The sequence below is a fragment of the Hippopotamus amphibius genome, chromosome 17 (genome assembly GCF_030028045.1).
Source record: "Hippopotamus amphibius kiboko isolate mHipAmp2 chromosome 17, mHipAmp2.hap2, whole genome shotgun sequence".
Lineage (NCBI taxonomy): Eukaryota > Metazoa > Chordata > Mammalia > Artiodactyla > Hippopotamidae > Hippopotamus > Hippopotamus amphibius.
The window spans coordinates 7,081,622-7,104,217 of NC_080202.1; the positions used below are offsets into that span (position 1 = coordinate 7,081,622).

The 22,596-nt window shown below is 46.7% G+C and overlaps 1 protein-coding gene across 3 annotated transcripts in view; it reads right to left on the reverse strand.

The window, feature by feature from the left end:
* USP43 (ubiquitin specific peptidase 43) overlaps window positions 1-22,596 on the reverse strand; it is a 59,792-nt gene that overhangs the window by 17,180 nt on the left and 20,016 nt on the right. For 2 of the 3 annotated variants that reach the window (XM_057713772.1, XM_057713774.1), the window contains exons 4-12: window positions 17,258-17,350; window positions 15,133-15,268; window positions 12,350-12,485; window positions 10,919-11,054; window positions 8,000-8,111; window positions 4,084-4,187; window positions 2,879-2,956; window positions 1,909-2,035; window positions 1,449-1,800 (exon numbers count right to left, since the gene is read on the reverse strand). In XM_057713772.1, coding sequence (XP_057569755.1) covers window positions 1,449-1,800; window positions 1,909-2,035; window positions 2,879-2,956; window positions 4,084-4,187; window positions 8,000-8,111; window positions 10,919-11,054; window positions 12,350-12,485; window positions 15,133-15,268; window positions 17,258-17,350 — 1,274 coding nt within the window. The remainder of the gene's footprint in view (window positions 1-1,448; window positions 1,801-1,908; window positions 2,036-2,878; window positions 2,957-4,083; window positions 4,188-7,999; window positions 8,112-10,918; window positions 11,055-12,349; window positions 12,486-15,132; window positions 15,269-17,257; window positions 17,351-22,596) is intronic. The other variant, XM_057713773.1, reaches the window with a different exon arrangement.

Sequence of the window (22,596 nt, forward strand, 5' to 3'; positions counted from 1 at the left end):
TTTGTTTGTTTGTTCGCGTTTGGTTTTTTACCACTTTTTAACTCGTGAGCTGTACAAATACAAGTGCTAGACTGGATTTGGCCCACAATCCACACTTTGCTGACTCCAGCACCCGCCCAAGCCAGGCACCGAGAAGTTCACCTTTGCCCCTCCCTCTCTTCTATTCCATGCCAAGTCCAAAAGCCAGTCTTACTGATTCTCTTTCCAAAATGTCTTGAATACCCTGTCATTACCTGAGTCCCAGCCAACACCATCTCTCTCAAGCCCCAGAAACACCCTCCTAACTGGAAATCCAACTTCCACTCTTGCTCCACCCAATCCTCTGCTCAAGCTAAGACCTCAATCTGTGAACTAGGTTATGTCTGTCCTCCTCTGCCTAAAACCTTTTAATGGCTTCCCATCACCCTTTGGAAAAATGCAAACGCTCGTCTATGGCCTACAGGGCCTCCGGATCCAGCCCTGCCTTGTGTCACTCACCCCTTCAGCCACAATGGGCTTTCATCAATTCTTAACATGCAAACTCTGCCTCAGGGCCTTTGCACATGCTAGTAGCTCTGCCCATGATGTTTTCCTCCCATTATTCACAGAGCTAGTTCCATGTCACCCTTCAGCTCTTGACCTAAAGGTAACATGCTCAGGGAGGCCTTATCTGTTTCTCAGACACATCAACCAATCACCTTTTCATGATACCAGGTAGTGGAAGTGCTAAAGGGACAAGCACCTTTTAATCGTCTGTGTCTGAAATTAGTCCCATGAGGGCAGGACTCCTATCCGCCTTGTTCATCACCGAGGCTCCGGCACTAGCCCAGGGTTTGGCCCAGAATGGGCACTTCATAGATATTTGTTCAGTGAATGAATGGGGGCTGGTCCTGGATTTTTACACAGTCCGGTGCTTTCCAGATTGCAGATTCATTAGTACACTAGGCGGAGCGCACTTGTCAAAAACCAAAATATTTTCAAACAGTTTTTTCAGGAATGACGTAATTCATATTACTCTAGAACAGACCAAGATTTATGATTACGAACAACTGAAAGAGTTGCCAAGCTCTTTGTTTCTGTCCTTCCATCCTTCCTTCTCTCCAAGTCCCTCCGAGGGGTTAACAATTAAAGGTTCCCCGTAGAAATAAAAAATACCAAATCTGATAAGTAGGAGTCCTTGTGTTGAATCACAGATAAGGATAAATGTCACCCCCTGGGTTCCAGCAGCCACCCTCTAACATCTGCTATGGTTGAAAACTCGGGCTGTAACGAACTTTCTCTTCCAACCAGCCACCTAACTCCGCTCATCGCTTGGACCAGGCACCCCCACCTCTGGCAGGTGCCGCGTGTGCGGTGGGTCAGGGGTCAGCTGGTGCCCAGGGCCCGCGCGAGCTCAGCATCCTGGGGGTGTCCCTTGCCGGGGCATCTGGAGGCCCAGGCCACAGCCACAGGCCGCGAGGCAGGCTCACCTGTGTAATGCCCACCTTGCAAGCTGCCGTGGTGGTTGCAGACGGCGTACAGGTCGTACAGGAAGTCCGGCGGGTAGCTGGTGGGCAGGCAGGCCGGCTGCTTCCAGGAAGGAGGCCAGGGGCCCGGCGCGGCCTTGGGGCCCGAGCTCGTCTGGGCCACGTGGGGAGCCATGTCGAGGCCGGCGAGCGGGAACGTCACCAGCGTGGAGAGCTTGTTCCTCCGCTCGCCCACCTGGCAGAACCGCTTGAGGTGGACGATGAGGATGTCGGGCAGGGTCCACAGGCTCAGCTTCACCACGCCCTGCTGCAGGGCCCGGCAGTGGGGGCAGCGCCACGCGTCGTCCTGGGCCAGCTGCAAGGGAAGCCACCGGGACCGTGAGCCCCCCCTCCAAGGTCACGGCCCACCCGCTGACAGGCCCGGGCTCCCTGCCCGGCCAGGGCATGGACCCCCAGGCGAGACCTGCTCCTCCTTGGTGTAGAACTGGAAACACTCGTCCAGGGTGCAGCTGTGCTGCTGGTGGACCTGCTGCTGCCGCCGCACGCTGTCCGCGTCCTGAACCCGCTCCTCCTGGAGGCTCCCGAACAGGCTGCAGGGAGCAGATGGATGCCGTGCGGGCGTCTCAGCCCGAGGGGTCCCTACTCCTGGCTAAAGGGGCGCAAGGCATCTGCCAGGGAGGCAAAGGCCCCCTTCCTGGGGCTCCCAGGGTGCCCACTCCCTCTTACTGGAAGTCTCGGTCTCTCCCACCAGCCCCGAGATGGGCTGAGCCCTTGCCTCACTCACCTCTGTTTCATGTCCTGAAACAGAGATGAGTAAGCTCGGTGTTTCCTCGGCGCTTACTAGGTGCAGGGCCTGGCATCTAGTAGGAGATTCATAAACACTCACCGGGCTGAACAGTGTCCTGTCCTGAACTCGGGGACATGCACCCGGTGTTAAGAGAAGCAGCCACACTGAGTGATTAAGACCGTGGACTCGAGCCAGACGGCCTGGGTTCAGAGCCTGGCTCTGCCAGGCACGGGCTGTGTGACACTGAGCAACCGTTTAACCTCTCTGTGCCTCGGTTGCCACGTCTGATGACATGGATTCGAGTCAGACCTAGCTCACAGGAAGTGACGCATGAAATAAACTGCACGGAGGTAAAGTATGCGGACCAGTGATGGCCCCGGGGTGAGTGGGGAAGTGTCACCTCACCGTTGACAACTGGGACGTGGGGCCACCACTCACACCACCACCCACATCATTATTACTATTCCTGTCGCTGTTTTTTTTATACAGACAGTTGCCATTGGGGCTTCTCGGAGGAATGGGTCACACGGCATCGGCAGGGGCATCATATCAGTCCACAGTCACATCAGGGGAACTGGCCCAGGAAGGTCCGTGAGCACGGACAGGCCCCGTCTCCTCTGCCGGAGCTGGACTCTGCTGGACTCACCGCTCCTTGGCGCCGCTGTCCCACTCCACGGCCAGTTTGATGTGCGGGGGGCCTCCCGGCCTCCTGAGGTGCAGAGCCCTGATGAGAGAACAGGGAGGCCATCAAAGGCCTGGAACCTGCTGCCCACTCTCCTCCACCCCCAGGACTGAAGTTCCCAACAGAAACACCCAAAGCTGCATGGAAACCGAGGTCGGGGGTCTGGGGAGGTGCTGTCTGCAGAAGACTTGGTCCTTAATCTACCCCTGAAGCCTGTGTCCTCGCTCCCCTGGGAGCTGGCCAGCTCTGAGGACTGGGTGACTGCAAAGCCACGACTCAGCCCTCCCACTGCAGCCCCAGTCACCTTCTCAATGTCAAGAGGGCCGTCCTGCTTGAACGTCCTAAGCAAATACCCAGTTCTGACCATGCCTCAAATGAGCTGCTAGGTTTTCCTCCACTGCAGAGTGAAAGGAGCACCTTCCAGCCCACCTCCACAACCTAAAAGGTCTTCCCCTTCCAGACCCTCCCATACCCAGAAAATCTCAGTGTGAATCAACCCATCGCCCTTTCCAGCTACTTGGGCTCAGCCCATCTCAGAAGAGGTTGTCTGGCCTTAATGTGGAAGACACAGGACAAGGAGAGAGCAGAAGATGTAAAATCAACAAGACACATATAGGGACCTCCCTGGCGGTCCAGTGGTTAGGACTCTGCACTTCCACTGCATGGGACATGTGTCTGATCCCTGGTCGGGGAACTAAGATCCCACAAGCGGCATGGTGCAGCTAAACAAAAACAAAAACAAAAACCCAAAAAACCAAGACACATATATACAAGTCATGAGAGGGTCTGTGCCTAAAAGAAAGTTTTGAATATACTGCAAGAAAAAAAGTGGAGATGTCACACAAGTCCCTAACTGTAACCAAGATGATTCAAAAACAGGTTTTGAGCTCACGGAAGGTACACGATCCTTAACAAGCCATGTGAGTGTGAATGAGTTCACTAATCTTTGGGAACTTCAGTGTCTCCCCATCTCTGAAGTGGCCACTGGTTCTGCTCCAGACATGAGGGTTGAAAGCACAAAATGTGTATAAGGACCTAACCCAGTCTCTGGGCTGAAGACCAAGCACAGCTAAGATTGTCATCAGTTTTACTGATATGCAGCCTTGAAGGAGTCTAGTCCCATAAGGACGTGTATCCATGCTCTTACCATGTCTGGACCATCCCCTTACCTGTCAACTGCCCAGTGACAGAGGGGCCGGCTGTCCTGTGGGGACAAGTAGCTGCAGGCCAGGGAGAGCCCCACCACCCGGATGGAGAACAGCGACCCCGGGTTCTGCCGAGCCAAGAACAGCAGGTCATCACGCATGCTGGTGTGAATCAGACGGTTAAGTGCAAAGAAGTTACTCAAAAAATGTAACTTTCTGATTATAGTGTATTTTGAATTTGCCGTTAATAATTAGTATTCCAAATCTAGAGACATGAAGGCTTCATGTTTTTAGAAGACACATCCAATACCTTTTAACATAGTAACACCATCTGATACACGTTAAATTTTCCCAAACAACGAACACAGCGATTTAAAATAACACGTTGAATTGGAGCAAATGTTGGCACAGTAAATGGGAAATTAAACCAATTCTGTTCATTAATTATTAACAGGTAATTTAATTGACTTAATCAAGATGACTATAATTGCCACCAGATTACCAAAATGAGGCAATTATCTAACAGCAAGTTAGTGTTACATATCAAATGCTAAATAAGTATTTTTACACGTTGAAATAAGCGGCATAAAAAAAATACCGCCTATGTTTTTATTCTAAGATGTACATTTTCTTTCATATCTTAACTTTTCTGAAATTGAAATGAGCCTTAAATAGCCTTATTCACAATCGTCCACAGGTGGAAGCAACTCAAGTATCCATCAATAGATAGATGGATAAACAAAATGTGGTCTATACACGCACTGGAGTATCACTCAACCTTCAAAAGGAAGAAAAGCTGCATGCATGCTACACCTTGAAAATATTCTGCTTAGTGAAATAAACCAGACACAGAAGGGCAAATATTATACGATTCTGTTTATACGAGGTATCTAGCGTGGCCAAATTCATAAAGACAGAAAGCAGAATGGAGTTTCCCACGGGCTAGGGGCCGGGGAACGGGGAGCTGTTATTTAATGGGTATAGTTTTTGTGGGTATGATGAAAATTTGGGGAGTACCGTGGTGATGGTTACATACCATGGTGGATATAATGAATGTCCACTTGTGAATGGTTACAATGAATGTTATGTACATTTTACCACAGTGTTTTATAAGAAATCAATGGACTCTTCAAGCAATGGAAATACAGTTCTTAAAACTGTCACTGATGACCCTGGCCATGACTAGAAAAAAATGAAATGTTCTTACGAACCCTGGCAAAGATAAGCGGCAGAAACCTCTACTTAAAAAACACGGATGAAATGTAGGTTGAATTCAGGCAGGAGGAGAGAGGGAAAACATTATAATTCAAAGAAAGAGGAACAGGGCATGGAAAGACAGCGTGACCCGAAACATGCTTAGGGCGCTGGGAGCCAAATCCTGGGCTGTGGCAGCTGACGGGCGGAGGGGCAGTAAGTGTGACGTCTGGGGAGTGTGGACACCTCACCAGACTATAACCACACTCTAGTTGACCTGCAGCTTCAACAAACACAAAACTGATGGCTGGAAGAAAGCTGACTTCAGGGGCCTGGATTCAGGGCTGGCCGTGCAAGGGTGTACTTCCCTAGGAGCAGTTAGTCAAATCTGGGGGGAAAGCTCTTTGTCCTGGCACCCCTGATTGAGCCTTGCTGTTAGGATGACAACCTAAGCAAGGCACCTACACTGCATGGAGGCAGCTGGCCCTGCCTGCACACAAAGAAATTTACAAAGGGACCAGAAACATGTCTCGGCAATGATCAATCTCTTTTTTTTTTCATAATTCACACAAATCAAACCCATCCAGCAAACTGGTCATTTTTGTAAGAGACATTTTCCTGTCCTTTATCCTTGGCTAGGGAAATTCACTTTGGAACCTTCAATATATGTTCACTACTTTTAATCTCTTGGGTTCAACGTTGAGAAGGCTGAAAGTATTCTTTTCAAATTATTACCAATTACCAATTCTTTTCAAATTCCTTTCTTTATAGATTGATTGATTGATTGATTGGCTGTGTTGGGTCTTCATTGCTGGGCACAGGCTTTCTCCAGTTGCGGTGAGCTGGGGCTACTCTTCGTTGCGGTGTGAGAGCTTCTCATTGTGGTGGCTTCTCTTGCTGTGGAGCACAGGCTCTAGGCACTTGGGCTTCAGCAGTTGCAGCACGCAGGCTCAGTAGTTGTGGCGCACAGGCTTAGTTGCTTCGCCTCTGTGGCAAGTAGGATCTTCCTGGACCAGGGATCGAACCCGTGTCCCCTGCATTGGCAGGTGGATTCTTAACCACTGCACCACTGCCATGGAAGTCCTCAAGTTCTTTTCAAACTCTTCAAAATATAAAAGTCTTGGGAACTCCCTGGCGGTCCAGTGGTTAGGACTCGGTGCTTTCACTGCTGGGGCCCAGGTTCAATCCCTGGTCAGGGAACAAAGATCCCACAAGCTTTGGGGCAACTACATCCACATGCCACAACCACTGAGCTCATGCACCCTGAGCATGTGCACCACAACCAGAAAAGAGAAAACCCACACGCCACAACTGGAGAGACGCCCACTCACCACATCAAAAGATCCTGCATGCTGAGACTATGGCCCGACACAGCCAATAAATAAATAAATATAATTTAAAGAAAATTTTTTTAATTAAAAAAAAAAAAGCCTTATGGGTTAGACAGGCGAGCTAGCCTGGAAGCCCACAACCATATAGAACATATGATTCCTACAGAAAATCATGCCCATCCACACATTCGCCAAATACATCCATGGACAAGCACCCACAAGTGAGTTGGAGGGTGCCTGTATTAGAACTTTGCAGGACCTGTTGACTGTTTGATCAGGTTCTAAAATCGAAATGACTGTAGAGGTGCAGAGGCCAAAGTACCGGGGGGAGAATAAGAACAGCTGAGTTCAACGTTTGCATGAAAGCAATTTCATCCACTCTTAAGAGCCAGAAGCACAGGGTTTGGAGGAAGCTAAAGCTATTACTAGATATTCTGACCTACTTGGAAAGAAGTTCGAGTTTCTAATTTGGGCACCACAGCAGATTTGCTGGGCAGCTCACGGAGCAAAATCCTTTGGAGATAAAGATTTGGTATGAAGGTAGAAAAAGTCTTTAATGAAGTGATATTTGCTGTAAGTCCTGCATCAAATGTACCATTTTCCCTGAGCAAGAAGGCACATGAATCATGAAGAATTATGAAGAAATCCCTCTGAAATGTTTGGTACATCCCCCAAATGAAGAGTTCTTACTTAAAGAATAATTGGGGGAAAACAAAATTCTGAGGCTACTGGCCTTTCCCTAAAAATGTCAAAGTCTTCTGTGCCAGGCAGCCATCAGAACAGGTTCTGATACTAACAGGGCTACAAAATGGTTTTAGAATTTGTTGTTTTTATTTGGAAACTACCAGTCTGAGAATAAATAAATGAGCAAGGCAAAAAGGTGTTTCCCCTTGGAGTTTTTATGTGTTTTTCAAAAACTGGACAAAATTATTTTAATACCTACGTTTTCATATTTGGTCATAAACATCGATTTTAATTTTCCATAGAAGTTATATCTCAGGTCCCTTGAAACTTCTGATCCAAATGTACAAGTTACAGTTTATTACAATAAGCTCCCCTCCAGGAAGAACTATGGGAAGCCACAAATATACAAAATTGAGATGAATGATGTAAATCCCACTCTTTCCTCCGATGGTGTTTTGAAAGATTTAACAAGCAAAAGTTCTGTCCATGAAAGGTATTTTGTAATGCCACAAAGAGAGAAACAGCATGGACCATAAAACGGTTATTTTCATGCATATAAATCAAAGTTGTTCAATACGACACACTCTCATCGACAGCAAATGCTTGTGTCTCCTGAGCTACCCCTAGATTCCTACTCTCCTCTGTTCACCCCTTACCACACGCACGCACACGCGTGCACGCGTGCACACACACACACCCGTGCATGCGTGCACACACACACACCCACTGACCTGTATGGGGGCCTCACTCCTCATGAGATAGCGGACCTTGCTGAGAATACACTGCTGGAGCTGGACCCATGAGATGGCTCTGTCTTCCCTTAACAGGAAAGGTGGCCCAAACCTGCACATCCAAGGAAATGAGGTTATTTCAGCCAAAGAAAAACCAACGATACCCGAGAGCCAAAAATGTTGGCTCTACTCACTGGCTGCCCTCAGTTGGATAAGAGTTTAGCACCAAGCACGATACAAAGCTGCCCATCAGGGACCCTTACTACAAAATGGAGACATGGCAGTGTAAAGAGATGGCTGGGAAACCCTCTTCCCAAGAAAAAGAACAGACTAAGAGAACACGGGACCCCTGTGTAAAGAGATGGCTAGGAAATCCTCTTCCCAAGAGAAAGAACAGACTAAGAGAACACAGGACCCAGAGGAAAACCAGGCAGAGATAAGCCCAGTGGACACATCGATGGCTTTGTGTGTCGGGAATATTCTCATAACTGGGAATGTTCTCCATATCCCGATCTGATGAGCACGTAGCAGTGAGCTTGTGGTGCCCAGATTGCCAGCTGTCAGTTCCAGTTCTGCCCTGGGTGCCTCTGGACAAACCACTGACCCTTGACTGCTCTCTGGCCCCACCAGAGTGTGAGGATGCAATGGGGTGAGAATGTGCTACTGTTGAATTCACTTTGCTAAAATACAGCACAAATATGAGCTGGTGCATCTGGACGGGCAAGGGCATTGGGTGTCAATAACTGTGTACACAGATGGGTTTATTTACCTTATCCTCTATTACTAGGCATTTGGGTTGTTTCCAATTTTTTGTTGAAGCAATGCATGCTTATGTCAAGAGCTATACACGTTCTTTTGCCTACGCCTTTGGGTGCACATGATTAACTGCTTCTTGGGGATAAAGTTCCAGACATGGAAATGAGACCAAAGCTATTTATTTCCAACCTGCCCTCCAGAAAAGCCACACCAGTTTTCCCATGAAGTATGTGCCCCATTCTCTTCACACTTGCCCAGAAATGAGTATTATCAATTTTTTTTAAAGTTCCTCAATAGTCTGAAAGGTTACATATAGCATCTTGCTGTTGCCATCAGAATTTCTTCTACTACTAATGAAGCTGAATATTTTAACCTATGCCTGTATTTCTTCTGTGAATTAATGCTCATCTCTGTGGCTCATTTTACTAAAAGAGTATTATTTCTCTCTGGGAAATAATCTGAGAGCTGGGTTTTATATGATCAATATGCATCCTTCAACTGTCACATGATGTAAACATTTTTCTTCATTTGTGCTTTGCCCTTCGAATTTGCTTTTAGCTTAGCATTTTAAATGTATTTAAAACATTAGAATTTTCCTTGATAGCCTCCTGCCTCAGGCATTAAAATAGTCCCCAACTCAAAGATATACATATTCCCCTACACTACCTTCAAGTTATTTTATGGTTTCCTTTTCTGTAATTACCTCTCCAATCAATTTATATGTGTGAATTTATGAGGAGAATAAGAAGTTGATTATTCATAATAAAAAGAAAGCAAGAAATTAATTAGCCCAGTCTTAGTACTGAATAATTCATTCACTCCTTGCTAATGTGAAATATGCCATTTTTATCATATAACAAATACTTAAATATACTTGGCCTGTTCTGTGTCATTGATTTAAGTGTATATTCTTCCACCTATATGACAATACTTTAATAATTAAAACTTTATTCTGGGGACTTTCCTGGTGGCGCAGTGGTTAGGAATCCACCTGCCAGTGCAGCGGACATGGATTCGAGCCCTGGTCTAAGAAGATCCCAAGTGTCGTGGAGCAACTAAGCCTGTATGCCACAACTACTGAGCCTGAGTACAACTACTGAAGCCCGCGTGCCTAGAGCCTGTGCTCCACAAGAGAAGCCACCACAATGAGAAGCCCACACACCACAGTGAAGAGTAGCCCCAGATGTGAGGGCGATCTGGCTGCGACATCTGTCACCCCGTTGATCGCCGGGGTTGATTCGGCTGATCAAGCTGGCTAGGCGGGTGTCCCCTTCCTCCCTCAACGCTCCACATGCGTCCCTCCAGAAGCTGTGCTCTTGGTCGAAGAGGACGACCTTCCCCGATAGAGGAGGACCGTTCTTCGGTCAAGGGTATACGAGTAGCTGTGCTCCCCTGCTAGAACCTCCAAACAAGCTCTCAAGAGTAGCCCCCTCAAAGAAAGCCTGTGCGCAGCATCGAAGACCCAATGCAGCCAAAAATAAATAAATAAATTTATTTTAAAAAATTAAAACAAACAAAAACTTTATTCTGATTTACTAGAACAATCCCTCTTCTTTCTTTCCCCTGCCCCCAAAATTTTCTGGCTACTCTTATGAGTTTGTCCTTCCAGACAAATTTTTACAAACATTTTATCCATCTAAAATTTTTTCATTGGAGTCATACCTTTTAAACATTTTATTTGCATTCTATAAGAAAACTATCTGGTTTTGTATACTTGTTATGCAACCAGCCACCTTCCTGAGCTCTTTTATTAGTTCTAATTACTTTCAAGTTCTTGGTTTTCTAGATAGAAAATAATATAATTTGCAAACAGTGGTCATTTTACCCCCTCTTTCCCATAGCCAATTTCTTTTTCCCTTGTCCTACTGCACTGCCTAGACCTTACAACACAGTATAAATTAATGGTGGGAGCAGTGGTCATTGCTCCTAAAACCAACAGGAAAACCTCCAATGCTTAATTGTTAAGGACAATGTTAGCCATCTGCATAAGGCAGTTCTTTCTGAGTCTCTTGATCAGGAAGTACCTTACTCCCTACTCCTTGTTGATCACCCTTGAGAATGGATATTTAAATTTTTTCAAATTAGAATTATTCTAGCACAAATTCCAAGTACATGTCAACACACCCCAGACATCATATAAAAGAAGGACGAAGTTAAACATACCTGCTGGCCTGCTGCCCTGAGCCCACCAAGTTACAGAAGAGGATTAGCACCGTGGTCTCACTGTGGACGGACAGGGATAATCGCTGACCCTCGCGGGCTGCCAAGCGCGGGGAGATGGATAGACCAGATGGATAAGCTGAAGAGGGAGAATTACATTTGTGTTCTTAAAGGAGCTGCTGTGCTGGATCAGCAACTGTAAGCCCCTCTCCTCTTTGAGCATCCATTAGCCACCCTTGAGAGACACTGCAGGGCTTCAGAGGAAGTGATATTCAGGTTCATGGCACTTGTGCCATTGGGCACCTGGCATAAGATGATATACACGGTAGTGAATCTGCTGTTGTGTCCAGCCAATTTTAAAGCATAGGCAGGGATTTTAATTAACACTTTTCAAAGCCAATCTGAAAAATACACCAAAATGATTTGGTTGCTCGTATGCTCTGATCAGAGAGCTGTAGAGTATCCGCTCCCTTAGAATGCCAACCTAAGAGGTACAGAGAGAAGGTAAGAATCTTTATTGTTGAGGAGGTAGAGGAATTGGACCATCCTCAATTTCCGAGCAGCTCTGAAATTTTACTTTTAGGGCACAGATGTGTCCTGTGATTGAATTTGAAATGTGAGCGTGTTTCACTGAGTTATCACATAATCAGGGCCTGTCAATGTCTTGTTACAGATTCCAGGCCCAGAGTCTCTCTGTTGACTCAGAACAACTGCAGACACCTGGTTCCCACAGCCTGCCTGCCACCTAGTCTGGCCAAGGATATGGGCCAGGGCAAAGGATTCATCTGGGGTATGTGTGTAACACTGGCACAAGGTCTTCTAAACATAAGCCTTCTTGACTGGCTAATTGGACCAAAATGGATACTGACCTACAACGAAAGGCTGTCAGAAACTGACCATCTTTGCCTGTCCGAAGTTTAGAAAAAGTAAACACAGGGAAGTCGGACTGTTAACAAAAAGTCATTTAATAACCTCTTCGGCCATCTACTGCTCCCATTTGTAACAGTTTTACTTCCAGCACTGACCTTGAACCATAAGAGTCCTGAAGACAAAGATTACACCAGCACCTATTCTGAATAGAGGTTCTCAAAATGAGGCCCCAGGACCTGCAGTGTCAGTATCACCTGGGAACTTGCTAGACATGTAACTTCTCAGGCCCCACCCCTGGCCTATAGAGTCAAAAACCCTGTGGGTAGGGCTCAGAAATCTGTTTAAACAAACCCTCCAGGTGACTCTGACACTAAGGTTTTGAGAACCCCTGTCTTAGTTAATTAATTTTAATCATCAACCATCTGTACAACAAATATTGGAGAAAATAAGCCTGATATTTCCAAGTACTAAAATTAAATGTCTTATGCCTTAGCACCCAATGAGTATCCTCTCAAACCTATAACTTATAATACCCAAGTAAAATTATGCAAAGCACTCTTGTACCTGAGAGCATCTCCTGGCCAGGTGGTGGAGGGGCTTGGAAGGCATACACATTATCTCCCTCTGCAATAGTATTCAAGTCCTCTTCATCAAAGAAAGACCGCTGGAGTCCACTGGGATGAAGTTCAACCAAGATCACCTGGAATGAGGAGGATCACTTTCCCTCTTGTTTCTTGAAGGGAACTTAACAAAGAAGCAGTCGAAAAGTGACTGATAGTCTGAAACCTCTCTTTTAACTTTTCCTTCCTCCTAAGTGGTTACCTATTTTTAGTAATAAAACACAATAGGTGTAAGAATTAGACTGACCACAGACATCTCGACTGCAACAACAGAATATCCAAGTGCTGAAGGAAGAGTGGGGAGAAGAAAACTGAAAAAAATCTAAAGTTTTATACCCAGCTAAACTATCATGCAAGAATGTGCCTAAAATGAAGCCCACTTCATATAAACAAAAAGTGAGAGTGTTTCTCACTAATAGAACTCTGCCCGAAGAACTTGTAAATAGTATCGCCAACTTTTTTTTCACACTATATCATATGTGGAAAATATTTTTATGGAACACTGAGGTGAGCAGAAGAAGCTGGTTTGGTAGTGGAGGAGAGGAGGGGTGACTGCCTTAAGAGTCTTGTCTTCCCCAGACTCAACTCTGTCCCCTCAGAGGTTGAAGGAATCAACAGCTCAGCACACATAACACATTCAAGGCACACTGGTGAGAAATTCTCTTGTAAAAGATACATTTCAGGGTTAAAACAAACTGCACTCAAAAGAAAAACCTGAATTGTAAGAAGAAATGATGAAGCAAAGAAAATGGTAAACATTAGTCAGTATAAATATGCATCGACTGTATAAACCTCCAAAAGTCACAACTATTACTACTACTATAACCTGTGAGAATGGGGAGGAGGGATTCAAATACTGGATAACAATATCCACCTACAATAATATCTAAATCAAAAAGGTATAAGGGAAATTAAAGCATAAATTGTGTTGTTTGGGAAGATCAACATAAGACTTTGTTAGTTATGCATGTTAACATTTTAATGATAACCAGTAAGAGGATAGAAATATAATGTATAGGTCCCAAAGCAGAAGAGATGAAATAAAGAAAAATTGCTCTATCCAAAAGAAGCAGTAAAGGAGAGAAAAAAGAAACAAAGGAAAAGCAGGGTAAATAGAAAGCATAAAGTAAGATGATACAAATAAATCCAAACACGATCGTAATCATTGATGGAATAAACTTGCCAGTTAAAACAAAACATCAAAATAGATTTTTAGTTCCAATCAAAACGCCCACATGTGCACTCTGAAATCCCAAGTGACTCCTATCTCCCTGAGCAAACACATCACGCCTTTTAAATTCCTGACGGTCCTTCTACTCTCTTTTTTTTTTTTTGGCACACGGGTTTAGTTGCTCCGTGGCATGTGGGATCTTCCTGGAGCTGGGATCGAACCCGTGACCTCTGCATTGGCAGGCAGATTCTTAACCACTGCGCCACCTAGGAAGCCCCCTCTACTCTCTTAATGTTTCAAACTCTACCTCTCTCAGACTTCCCCCCCTTTTTCTTTTATTACTACTCTTTTTCCCCCAAGACTCTCTCTCACCCACTGTCCTACACCCTCTCTCTCTCTCAATAGATTTCCATATAGCACTTTGGATTTACAAAGCAAGATACACACATTTTTTCCCACGTGAGATCCTCATTAAAATGGTAAGTGAGGTCAGAGGGATTGATTGAGTGGGGGCAGGAAGGAGGCCACTGGGGTGATGGAAAGCCTCAATAATCACGGCGGTTACACGGATGTACACACACGTAAAAATTCAACAAGTTATAACCCTAAGACATGGACACTTTCTTGTATCTATGTTATTCCTTCACAAAAAGGTGAAAAATACTCAAACTAGAAAACAATCCCATGAGGTCAACAGGGAAGCGTAAAATTTCCACTTTACAGTTAAAGAAACAGAGGACCAATTACTTTGTCCAAGGTCAGAAGACTAGAAAGGGACCGAATCACCAATGGAACGCCCCTGCAAGCCCTTCTCATCTTACGACGCTGCTTCTCAGCACCATCACTTCTACCCCATCCTTTCACGGGGGCCCCTGTTATGAGTCTGCCCTCTAAAATCACAGTGAATCCAAACTATTTACCAAAATGCTCAAAAAGGGGGGAAAAAAAAAGTGGAGCCCGTCTATCCCACTCTCCCCCAAATCGCCTCTCTCCTATACATATCTCAAGTTCCCTCAGTAGCTCCTCATAGTTCATTTATTGTCCCTTCAGTCTCCTGGCTCATAGTCTCAGGAGTGAAAATATAGAATAGTGGCTCAGGTTCTGAAATCAAACCATCTACGTGTGATTTCAAAGCCTGGCCCAGCCACTTACCAGCTGTGTGACCTTAGGCAAGTCACTCAACCTGTCAGTGCTTGCTGGTAACATGAGGATAATTGTAATATCTACCTCACAGGATGGTGGTGAGGAATAACTCAGCTATAGAGTTCACGGCACGGTGTTCAGCACTTAGTAAGCTCTCCTGAGAGTCAGCTATTGCTGAAATGATGACCATAAGCATGATCACCTTCTTGGAAGAGGAAGGTGGTGTCCTTTTCCGGTTATTCTGTGAAAATGCAGGGAGAGGCCAAGGCCCGTCATCACAGACACCAGGGACTAGCAATGAAACAGAAACTCATGAGTCACCCTGGAGTCACCGAGAGCCAGAAATTAACCTAAACAGCCGAGACAGCTGGCCCAGTCAACATCCATCATCCCGGGACCAGGTCCCATCACACCTCATCTGCAGGGATGCCGCCTTCCTCTGCAACCATCTTCCTCAGGGCTGCCACGGTGCTGAGGATGGGCACGGCCAGGCCAACCCGCAGGAACTGCTGGCTCTTAGAGGGGAAGACCAAGGTGACGCTCAAGAATCTGGAAAAGAGGAAGGACGCCACATCCTTAGAGGGCTGGCGTGGATGGTTGCCAACACCACTGACGCTGGATCAAGTTCAGCACTGACACTCTGATCAAGTTCAGAGATTAGGCAAATCTCTGCTTCTTAGTCAGGTCATTGCACTTTAGGTATGCTGTCACCAGATGGCAGCGGAAAGCCAAATCTCCAAGGGTCTCAGTTGCGTGTACTTTTCCAGTAAGGTAAAAATAAAAGATACTTGATGAAGAATCACAGTATGGATCTTCTTCAACTTATGATGGGATTATGTCCAATAAACCCATTCATGGTAAATTAAAAATATCTTAAACTGAAAACCTGGATGGGAGGGGAGTCTGGGGGAGAATGGATACATGTATATGCATGGCTCAGTAGCTTTGCTGTGCACTTGAAATTATTACAACATTGTTAATTGGCTATACTCCAATATAAAATTTTTAAAAATGCATTTAATAAACCTAAACTACTGAACATCATAGCTTAGCCCTGCCTGCTTTAAACGTGCTCAGAACACTTAGCCTACAGTTGGGCAAAATCATCTAACATAACGCCTCCGTGAAAATAAAGCACTGAATCACTCATGTAATGTATTGAATACTGTACTGAAAGTGAAAGACAGTGGTTGTAATTGTATTGGTTGTTCACCCTCGTGATCTCCAGGCTGGACTGGAACCTCTGGTGTTGCCCTGCCCAGCATCACAAGAGAACACCATACCTCATATTGCTCAGCTGGGAAAAGATCAAAATTCAAAACGCTAAGCACAGTTTCTACTGAACGCGCATCAGTTTTGTACTGTCGTAAAGTCAAAATATTGTATATCAAACCATCGTAAGTCAGGGACCATCTGTACAGATCTATGGTCTCAAGGTTCTGTTTGCTAAATAGATAGTCTTATGCAAAAAGAAACTTTGAGGTCTGAGAAGCAGAGCAGTCAAGCTTCTTCCAGTACAACTCAACACCACTGACGAGGCTCTCCTTCCCTCCTGAAGTTCTCCCTTGTGATGGGATACAGTCCTTCTGCCCCCCAACCTCTCTGGACTCTCTCTGATTCCCTTCCTACTACCCCCAGCAGTACACCAGGGCTCACCCCTCCAGCTCCTGTTTCCCCTGCTCTGTACTGCAGTAATTATCTAATTTATACAGCTAATTAGCAGAGCTGGGGCTTGAACCCAGGCAGTCTGGCCCCAGAGTCAGTGGTCCTAACCACTATGCTACACTGCATCAGGCCAGGAGTCACAGCTCATATCCATCAGTAGCCATCATCTGGTGATAGGATAAGCCAGTGTTATATTTGTGGCACAGACAAGCAGCAGCACAGGAATTCAGAGCAGGAAGGGGGAGTGAGTTGCCAGGAGAAGCTTTACAAAGCCGTTATTTCTCCACTGCATCCTAAAGATGGAGGACTTCCATGCGTCTGACATTGGCCGTGGCCTCAACAGTCACTGCTAAGACCTGGACTTCTGGGACACTTGCACTAGTGCTTCTTACTTTTGCAGGGCTGAGCCTCACCACACCTCCTACCTAATCCTGCCTCCTCTTTTCTTTTTTTTTTTTTTTCTCATATCTCCCAACAGCTCTTTTCCTTTTTCTTTGTTCCTTAAATAAACCTCTTCCTACACCTTCACCAAGAGGCAAAAGGATTTGGAAATAAAGCAGGGGAAAGCAGCGGGAGAGAGATTTTCTCCGGTTCGCCCCTGTCTGATTGCGTGGTACCAACTGGCCCGTGCCAGCTTCTGCATGGGCCAAAGACGTAAGCCTGGCAACAGGGCTGATAAACAAAAGCATGTTTATAATTCCTTCTTCGGCGAAAGAAGGGGCTCAGTAACCTTTCACGATAATTGTCCCATTCAATCACTGAATGTCCCCAAGCTGCAAGGCTTGGCTGAGAAACAAAGCAGAAAATTGCAGCTGCAGGCCCAAAAGGTTCCCAAAGACGGAAGTCAAGTTCACAGGTGTGACGCTGACGTACCTCGTCTGGCGCAAGGGGATAGGCAGTGACACACACAGGAAAGGATCGAAGGTGTTGCTCTGTTTCAGGCAGTGCGGACAGGTCAAGGACGATCTGCGAAGGCGGAGAATACACGTTAGAGTTTCGTCACACTGAACAGTCTGGCAGTTCCTCCAAAAGCTAAATAGAGTCACCATCGCAGTTCCACTCTGAGGTCTATACCACAAAGAGCGGAAAACAAGTATGCAAACTGTACACACAGGTTCACAGCAGCGTTATTCACGACTGTCAAAGGGCAGATACAACTCAAGTGTCCGTCAACGGATAAACGGGTAAACAAAATGTTACAGACACATGAGGGTCATTATTCAGCCATGAGGTCCTGGCACGTGCTACGTGAATGAATCTCGAAAACTTCATGTGAGTGAAAAGAAGCCAGACACTAAAGGCCACGTATTTTATGATTCCATTTATATGAAATATCCAGAGTGGGTAAAGCCATAAGAACACAAAGCAGATAGGCGGTTGCCAAGTGCTGAGAGAAGGGAGGCCTGGGTGGCGGGGTGGGGGGGGGCGGGGAGGAGAGGTGCCTGTTTCATGGGTACCAGGCTTCTTTTGGGGGTGATGAAAATGGTTAGGAACTAGAAAAAAGTGGTGGTTGCACAGCATGTTGGGGGTACATGCCGCTGAGTCACACCTTTAAAATGGTTAATTTTATGTTATGTGACTTGCATCTCAATTTTTTTAAAAAGGAAGAAGTTTAATCCCAACTATGAGTGCACTGAGTATGGGAAGGGACGCTGTAAGCCTTCCAAATAGAAAGGTACTGTGCCAGCTTCCAAGCTTGAAGGTCTCAGCCTCACTGTGCCCCAGAATCACATAGGATGCTTTTTTCCAAATGCAGATGTCCAGGCCCCACTCCTCAAGATTCTGTTTCAAGCGAAGCAGGGAGAGGCACAGGCATCAGAATTTGAAAAGCTCCCCAGGTGACTGCAGTGTTCAGCGAGGCGGAGAACCCCTGATGCAATCCACCCCCCTCTTTATTGTACGGCTAAAGGAAACAAAGTTCAGGAAATAGCAGCTAACAGTAATAGCTCACAGTGAAAGAGAATGTACTAAGAAAAGAGCACTGTACTAACACATGTGCTACCCAGAATGATCCCCATTTCACAGAAGAAAAACTGAAGCACAGAGAAGTTAAGTCACTTGCCCAAGGACACACAGCTCTTAAGTGGCAGAGGTGACTCTGGTTCCAGAGCCCATGCCCATCATTATTTCTTCAGAGTCTTTAGTACAAGTAGATCCAAATAGTTTATTTATACTCTTTAAGCTCTTTGAAATTTAACACGCCCATATTTAGCATGTATCTCTGAGAAGGAAAGGCAACTTTTATATTCCACCCGGGTGCTCCTATTTTATTTCCTTCATCACACAATGCGCCATATTCTTCCAGGATATAAGGGGTTTCTGGAGGCTACCTTCCATATCCTGAAGTCTCCATGAATTTCCTTGGGAAGAGGGGAGAATATCTCTCCGGCACGCCCTGCTCTCAGCACTGGACAGCCCTAGGGTCAGTTAGCAAGGAAACCGGAGCTGGGGTCACAATCAGGTTTCCTGAATCTTGACAGAAAACACCAGTCCTGCTGGATTGGTTTTCCACTGAGCAGACAAAACAGAAAAAGCCGGGGCGCAGCAAGAACCCCTAAGGTTTTCAGGGTGCTGCCCCAGGCGACCGTAAGAGCTCTGCTCAGAGCAAGTCGGCTTTCCTGGATACAAGTTAACAGAACACCAACCATGATTTTAGAAAACAGACCGGAGTACAGAGCAGAGTATCTAAGGTTCAATCACTCTTGCTGCCTCTGGTAAATTTCCCTTTAGAAAAACCACGGCAATATTTTGGTAAAAAGGAGGCATCAGACATCGAGTGCCAGCCAGCAGGGGGACCTGACATTTGTGGGGCCTCCTCTGCCACCCCACTTCTCTCCCTCCCTTCTCCCACCCTCACCCATCACGTACCATGGCATAACATAGGCCTGAAACGTATTTGTGTTGCTGGGAAATTTCCAAATCCCTGTTTCACATTTAAGCAAACGAATGAGAAGGAATATTTTTCTTTGACTTATTCATTTTTTTTAAATCTACTAAAACTAAGCGAGGCTGCATTTTTCTTGCAGGTACATCATAGTCAACGGATCCAGGGACATGGCCTTTAGATTAAGCCATGAATCTCTGGCAGGGAGCAGGAGATGTGTAGTTTGACAAACACATAGAATGGGCTAATTTTGTAGGTAAAGAATGGAGAAAATATTTTGTTTTCATAATAAACCAACAGAGAGGATGTGAAATGCACCTGTCCCTCAAAGGATGAGAAATGAGGACAGTGAGTGTGACCAATAGATCAGGGGGAGGAGCAGTGTCACTTTCACAGAAAACTCCAGATGTCACCAGGCCCCATCTACACCTCAAATGTGGCCTGGGGGTCCTTCTGTCCTTGCCATCCCCTCCAGAGCTTCACGGTCCTGTCCTACTATCCCCCAGGTGCTCACAGGGGAAAGGCATAGAAAAGGACCCCAATGCCCTTCAACGTTCACTCGCCCGTCTCCCTAAGCTATTCATCCTCCTGTCAAATTGTGTCTGCTCCTAAGCCAGCCTCTCACCTGCTGCTGAAACTCAGAACTGCTGTTTGCTCTCCACCCGTGACAAACGCCCCGAGACGGCACTGCTCGTTTCACACTCTGGCCTCTCGCCGCTGCTGAAGAGACATCTGACACCTCCAACCTGGCCAGCTTCACCTGCTCACCGACTGCTGAGACGGATGTCCGCGCCGGCAACGGTAATTACGACCATGCACAAGCAAAATGTCACCTCTTTCTAAAACATACACTGCCTGAAAGGGAACGCTGCCTGAAACGGCGACCAGACTAGGCTTTCTGTGAATAAAAGCTATGAATGCCCCAAAGAGACCCACACACAGACACACACACACAGACACACACAGACACACACACACAGACACACACACACACACACACACACACGCAATCCCACCTCTAGCCCAAACTCCAACACTGTAACAATCCTTGACCATTAAACTTGCAGATGTTTCCAGGCTATGGTAATAGTCGTATAGAATAACCAATCATTTCTCCTCTAATCTATAACCTCCAGCACTTAATACTATTCTTCCTTCTCTCCTCCAGCCAAAGGCAAAAACTCAGCCCCCTAAAAAGCAGGACAAGGAGAGACGGAGGGAGAACCCCAGGGAATAGAGGTCTCTGAATTAACCCATAACAACACTTTCCGCTTTCAACTTCATAAAGGCCGATGCCAGGGCGACCCTCCATCCCAAGCATCCTCCCCCCAGGAAAAGAGGCTGAAGGGGGTCCAGAACAGCGAGTACCACCCCCAGGGGCCCCAGCGTGGAGCTGGTGCCCACTGATGGCTGCAGAAAATCACTTCTCAGACCTCAAAAGCCCTAGCCTAGATGGACGTCTATAAGTATATTTTTTTCTTAACTCTGGACCAGCAGGCAAAAAGCAGCTCTTTTTAGCTGTTACCAGTCTTTTTTTCCAGCATGACTATGTCACTTCTTACTCACCATTCTACAGTAATAGGCAAAGGGTACTTGTGGTCCTTTAAGCTGGATCAGCTCAAATGTCACTTCTTCAGGAATCCTCCCCTGACTCACCTTATGCCTTATGATACTGTGATTTACAATAAGAAATATATATTTGGTCTCCAACACCTGTTCCAGGCACATAGCTCCTAAAACACTTGGAATTTCCTAAGTGATAAGAGCAAGAATAAAGGTAAAAGGAACATCTTTTGCTATTCATAACAAACCCTGTACCACCACATCTGAGTATATGCTAATGGGGTGATATCTGGAAAGCCCCCAGAGACCCACAGCGTGGGGGCTGGTTGCCAGAGGAACCAAGCATGGGATTAGAGGGCTAGGACTTTCGGCTCCACCCCCACCTCCTGGGAAACAAAGGAGGGGGTCAGAGGTTGAGTTAATCACCTCCGGCCAATAATTGGATCAATCATGCCTACATAACGGTGTTCCCCTGAAAACCCCAGCAGAAGGGGCTGGGAGTGCTTCCAGGCTGGTGACCACGTACGTGTGGGTGCTGGGAGGGTGGCGCGCCCAGGGAGGGGTGTGAGAGCCCCGCCCCTTCCCACACACCTTGCTCTGTGCATCTCTCATCTGGCTGTTTCTGAGTTACACCCTTTTCAAATCAACTGGTCATCCGGTCAGTAAATGGTTTTCCTGAGTTCTGTGAGCCACTCTGGCAAATCATTGAACCTGAGCAGGGGGTCGTGGAAACCTCCAGTTTATAGCCAGTCAGTCAGAAGCACAGGTGATGACCTGGGACTTGCAATTGTTGGGGAGGTGGTCTGGTGGGACTGAGCCCTTAACCGGCGGGGTCTGTGCTCACCCTAAGTAGGGAGTGCCACTGCAGGTGGCACAGGTCCGATCCCTGGTCAGGGATCTCATCCCACATGCTGTGCGGTGTGTTAATGGAGTTAAACTGCAGGACCCTCTGTTGGTGTCCAGGGAGAATCACAGAATCACTTAGTGTGGGGAAAACACCCACACATCTGGGGTCAGAAGGGTTGTAAGTGGAAGTAGTCAAGAGGAAGGTAAAGGAAAACAAAAGTTTTTTTCCTCTTTCACATCCTTAATATGCACTTCAAAGCTCCCTCCATTTTTCCTTCAAAGCGTGCGCCAGTCACACAACTATGTATAAACCCAGGAGTCACCCTAGATGCTCCCTGTTTCCGTGGTCCCTCCGCCCCTCACCCTTAAACCCTCTGGCAAGTCCTGCTGAGTCACATCCCAAACCTGTTCCCCACCTGCCCACTTCCCTCTCTCTCCATCACCACCTCGTGGTCCAGCCACCACCCTTTTCCCACTGGGAGGACAGCACAACATCAGCTGCTGCTCTGGCTCCCAGTCCCGCCTCCCTTCGTCACCAAAACAACCAGCCAATTTCTTTTTTTTTTTTCTTTTTTTCCGGCCACACCGCACAGCATGTGGGATCAGATCCCTGACCAGGGATCAGACACATGCCACCTGCAGTGGAAGCACAGATTCTTAACCACTGGACCGCCAGGGAAGTCCCAACCAGCCAATTTCTTACACAGATAACTAGACCACACTCTGCCTTAAACTTCGCAGTGGCTTCCTGTGCCCCTTAGGCGACAACCCACGCTAGCAGGTACCCGCCCCCCTCTCCAGCCTCACCCCCCGCTCCCCACTACTTGGAGGCTCTGCGTTCCTTGAACTTGCCCGGATCATTCCCACCCCAGGCCCTGCGCTGCTTTTCCTGCCTGGAGCACGCTGTCCCCAGGCATTT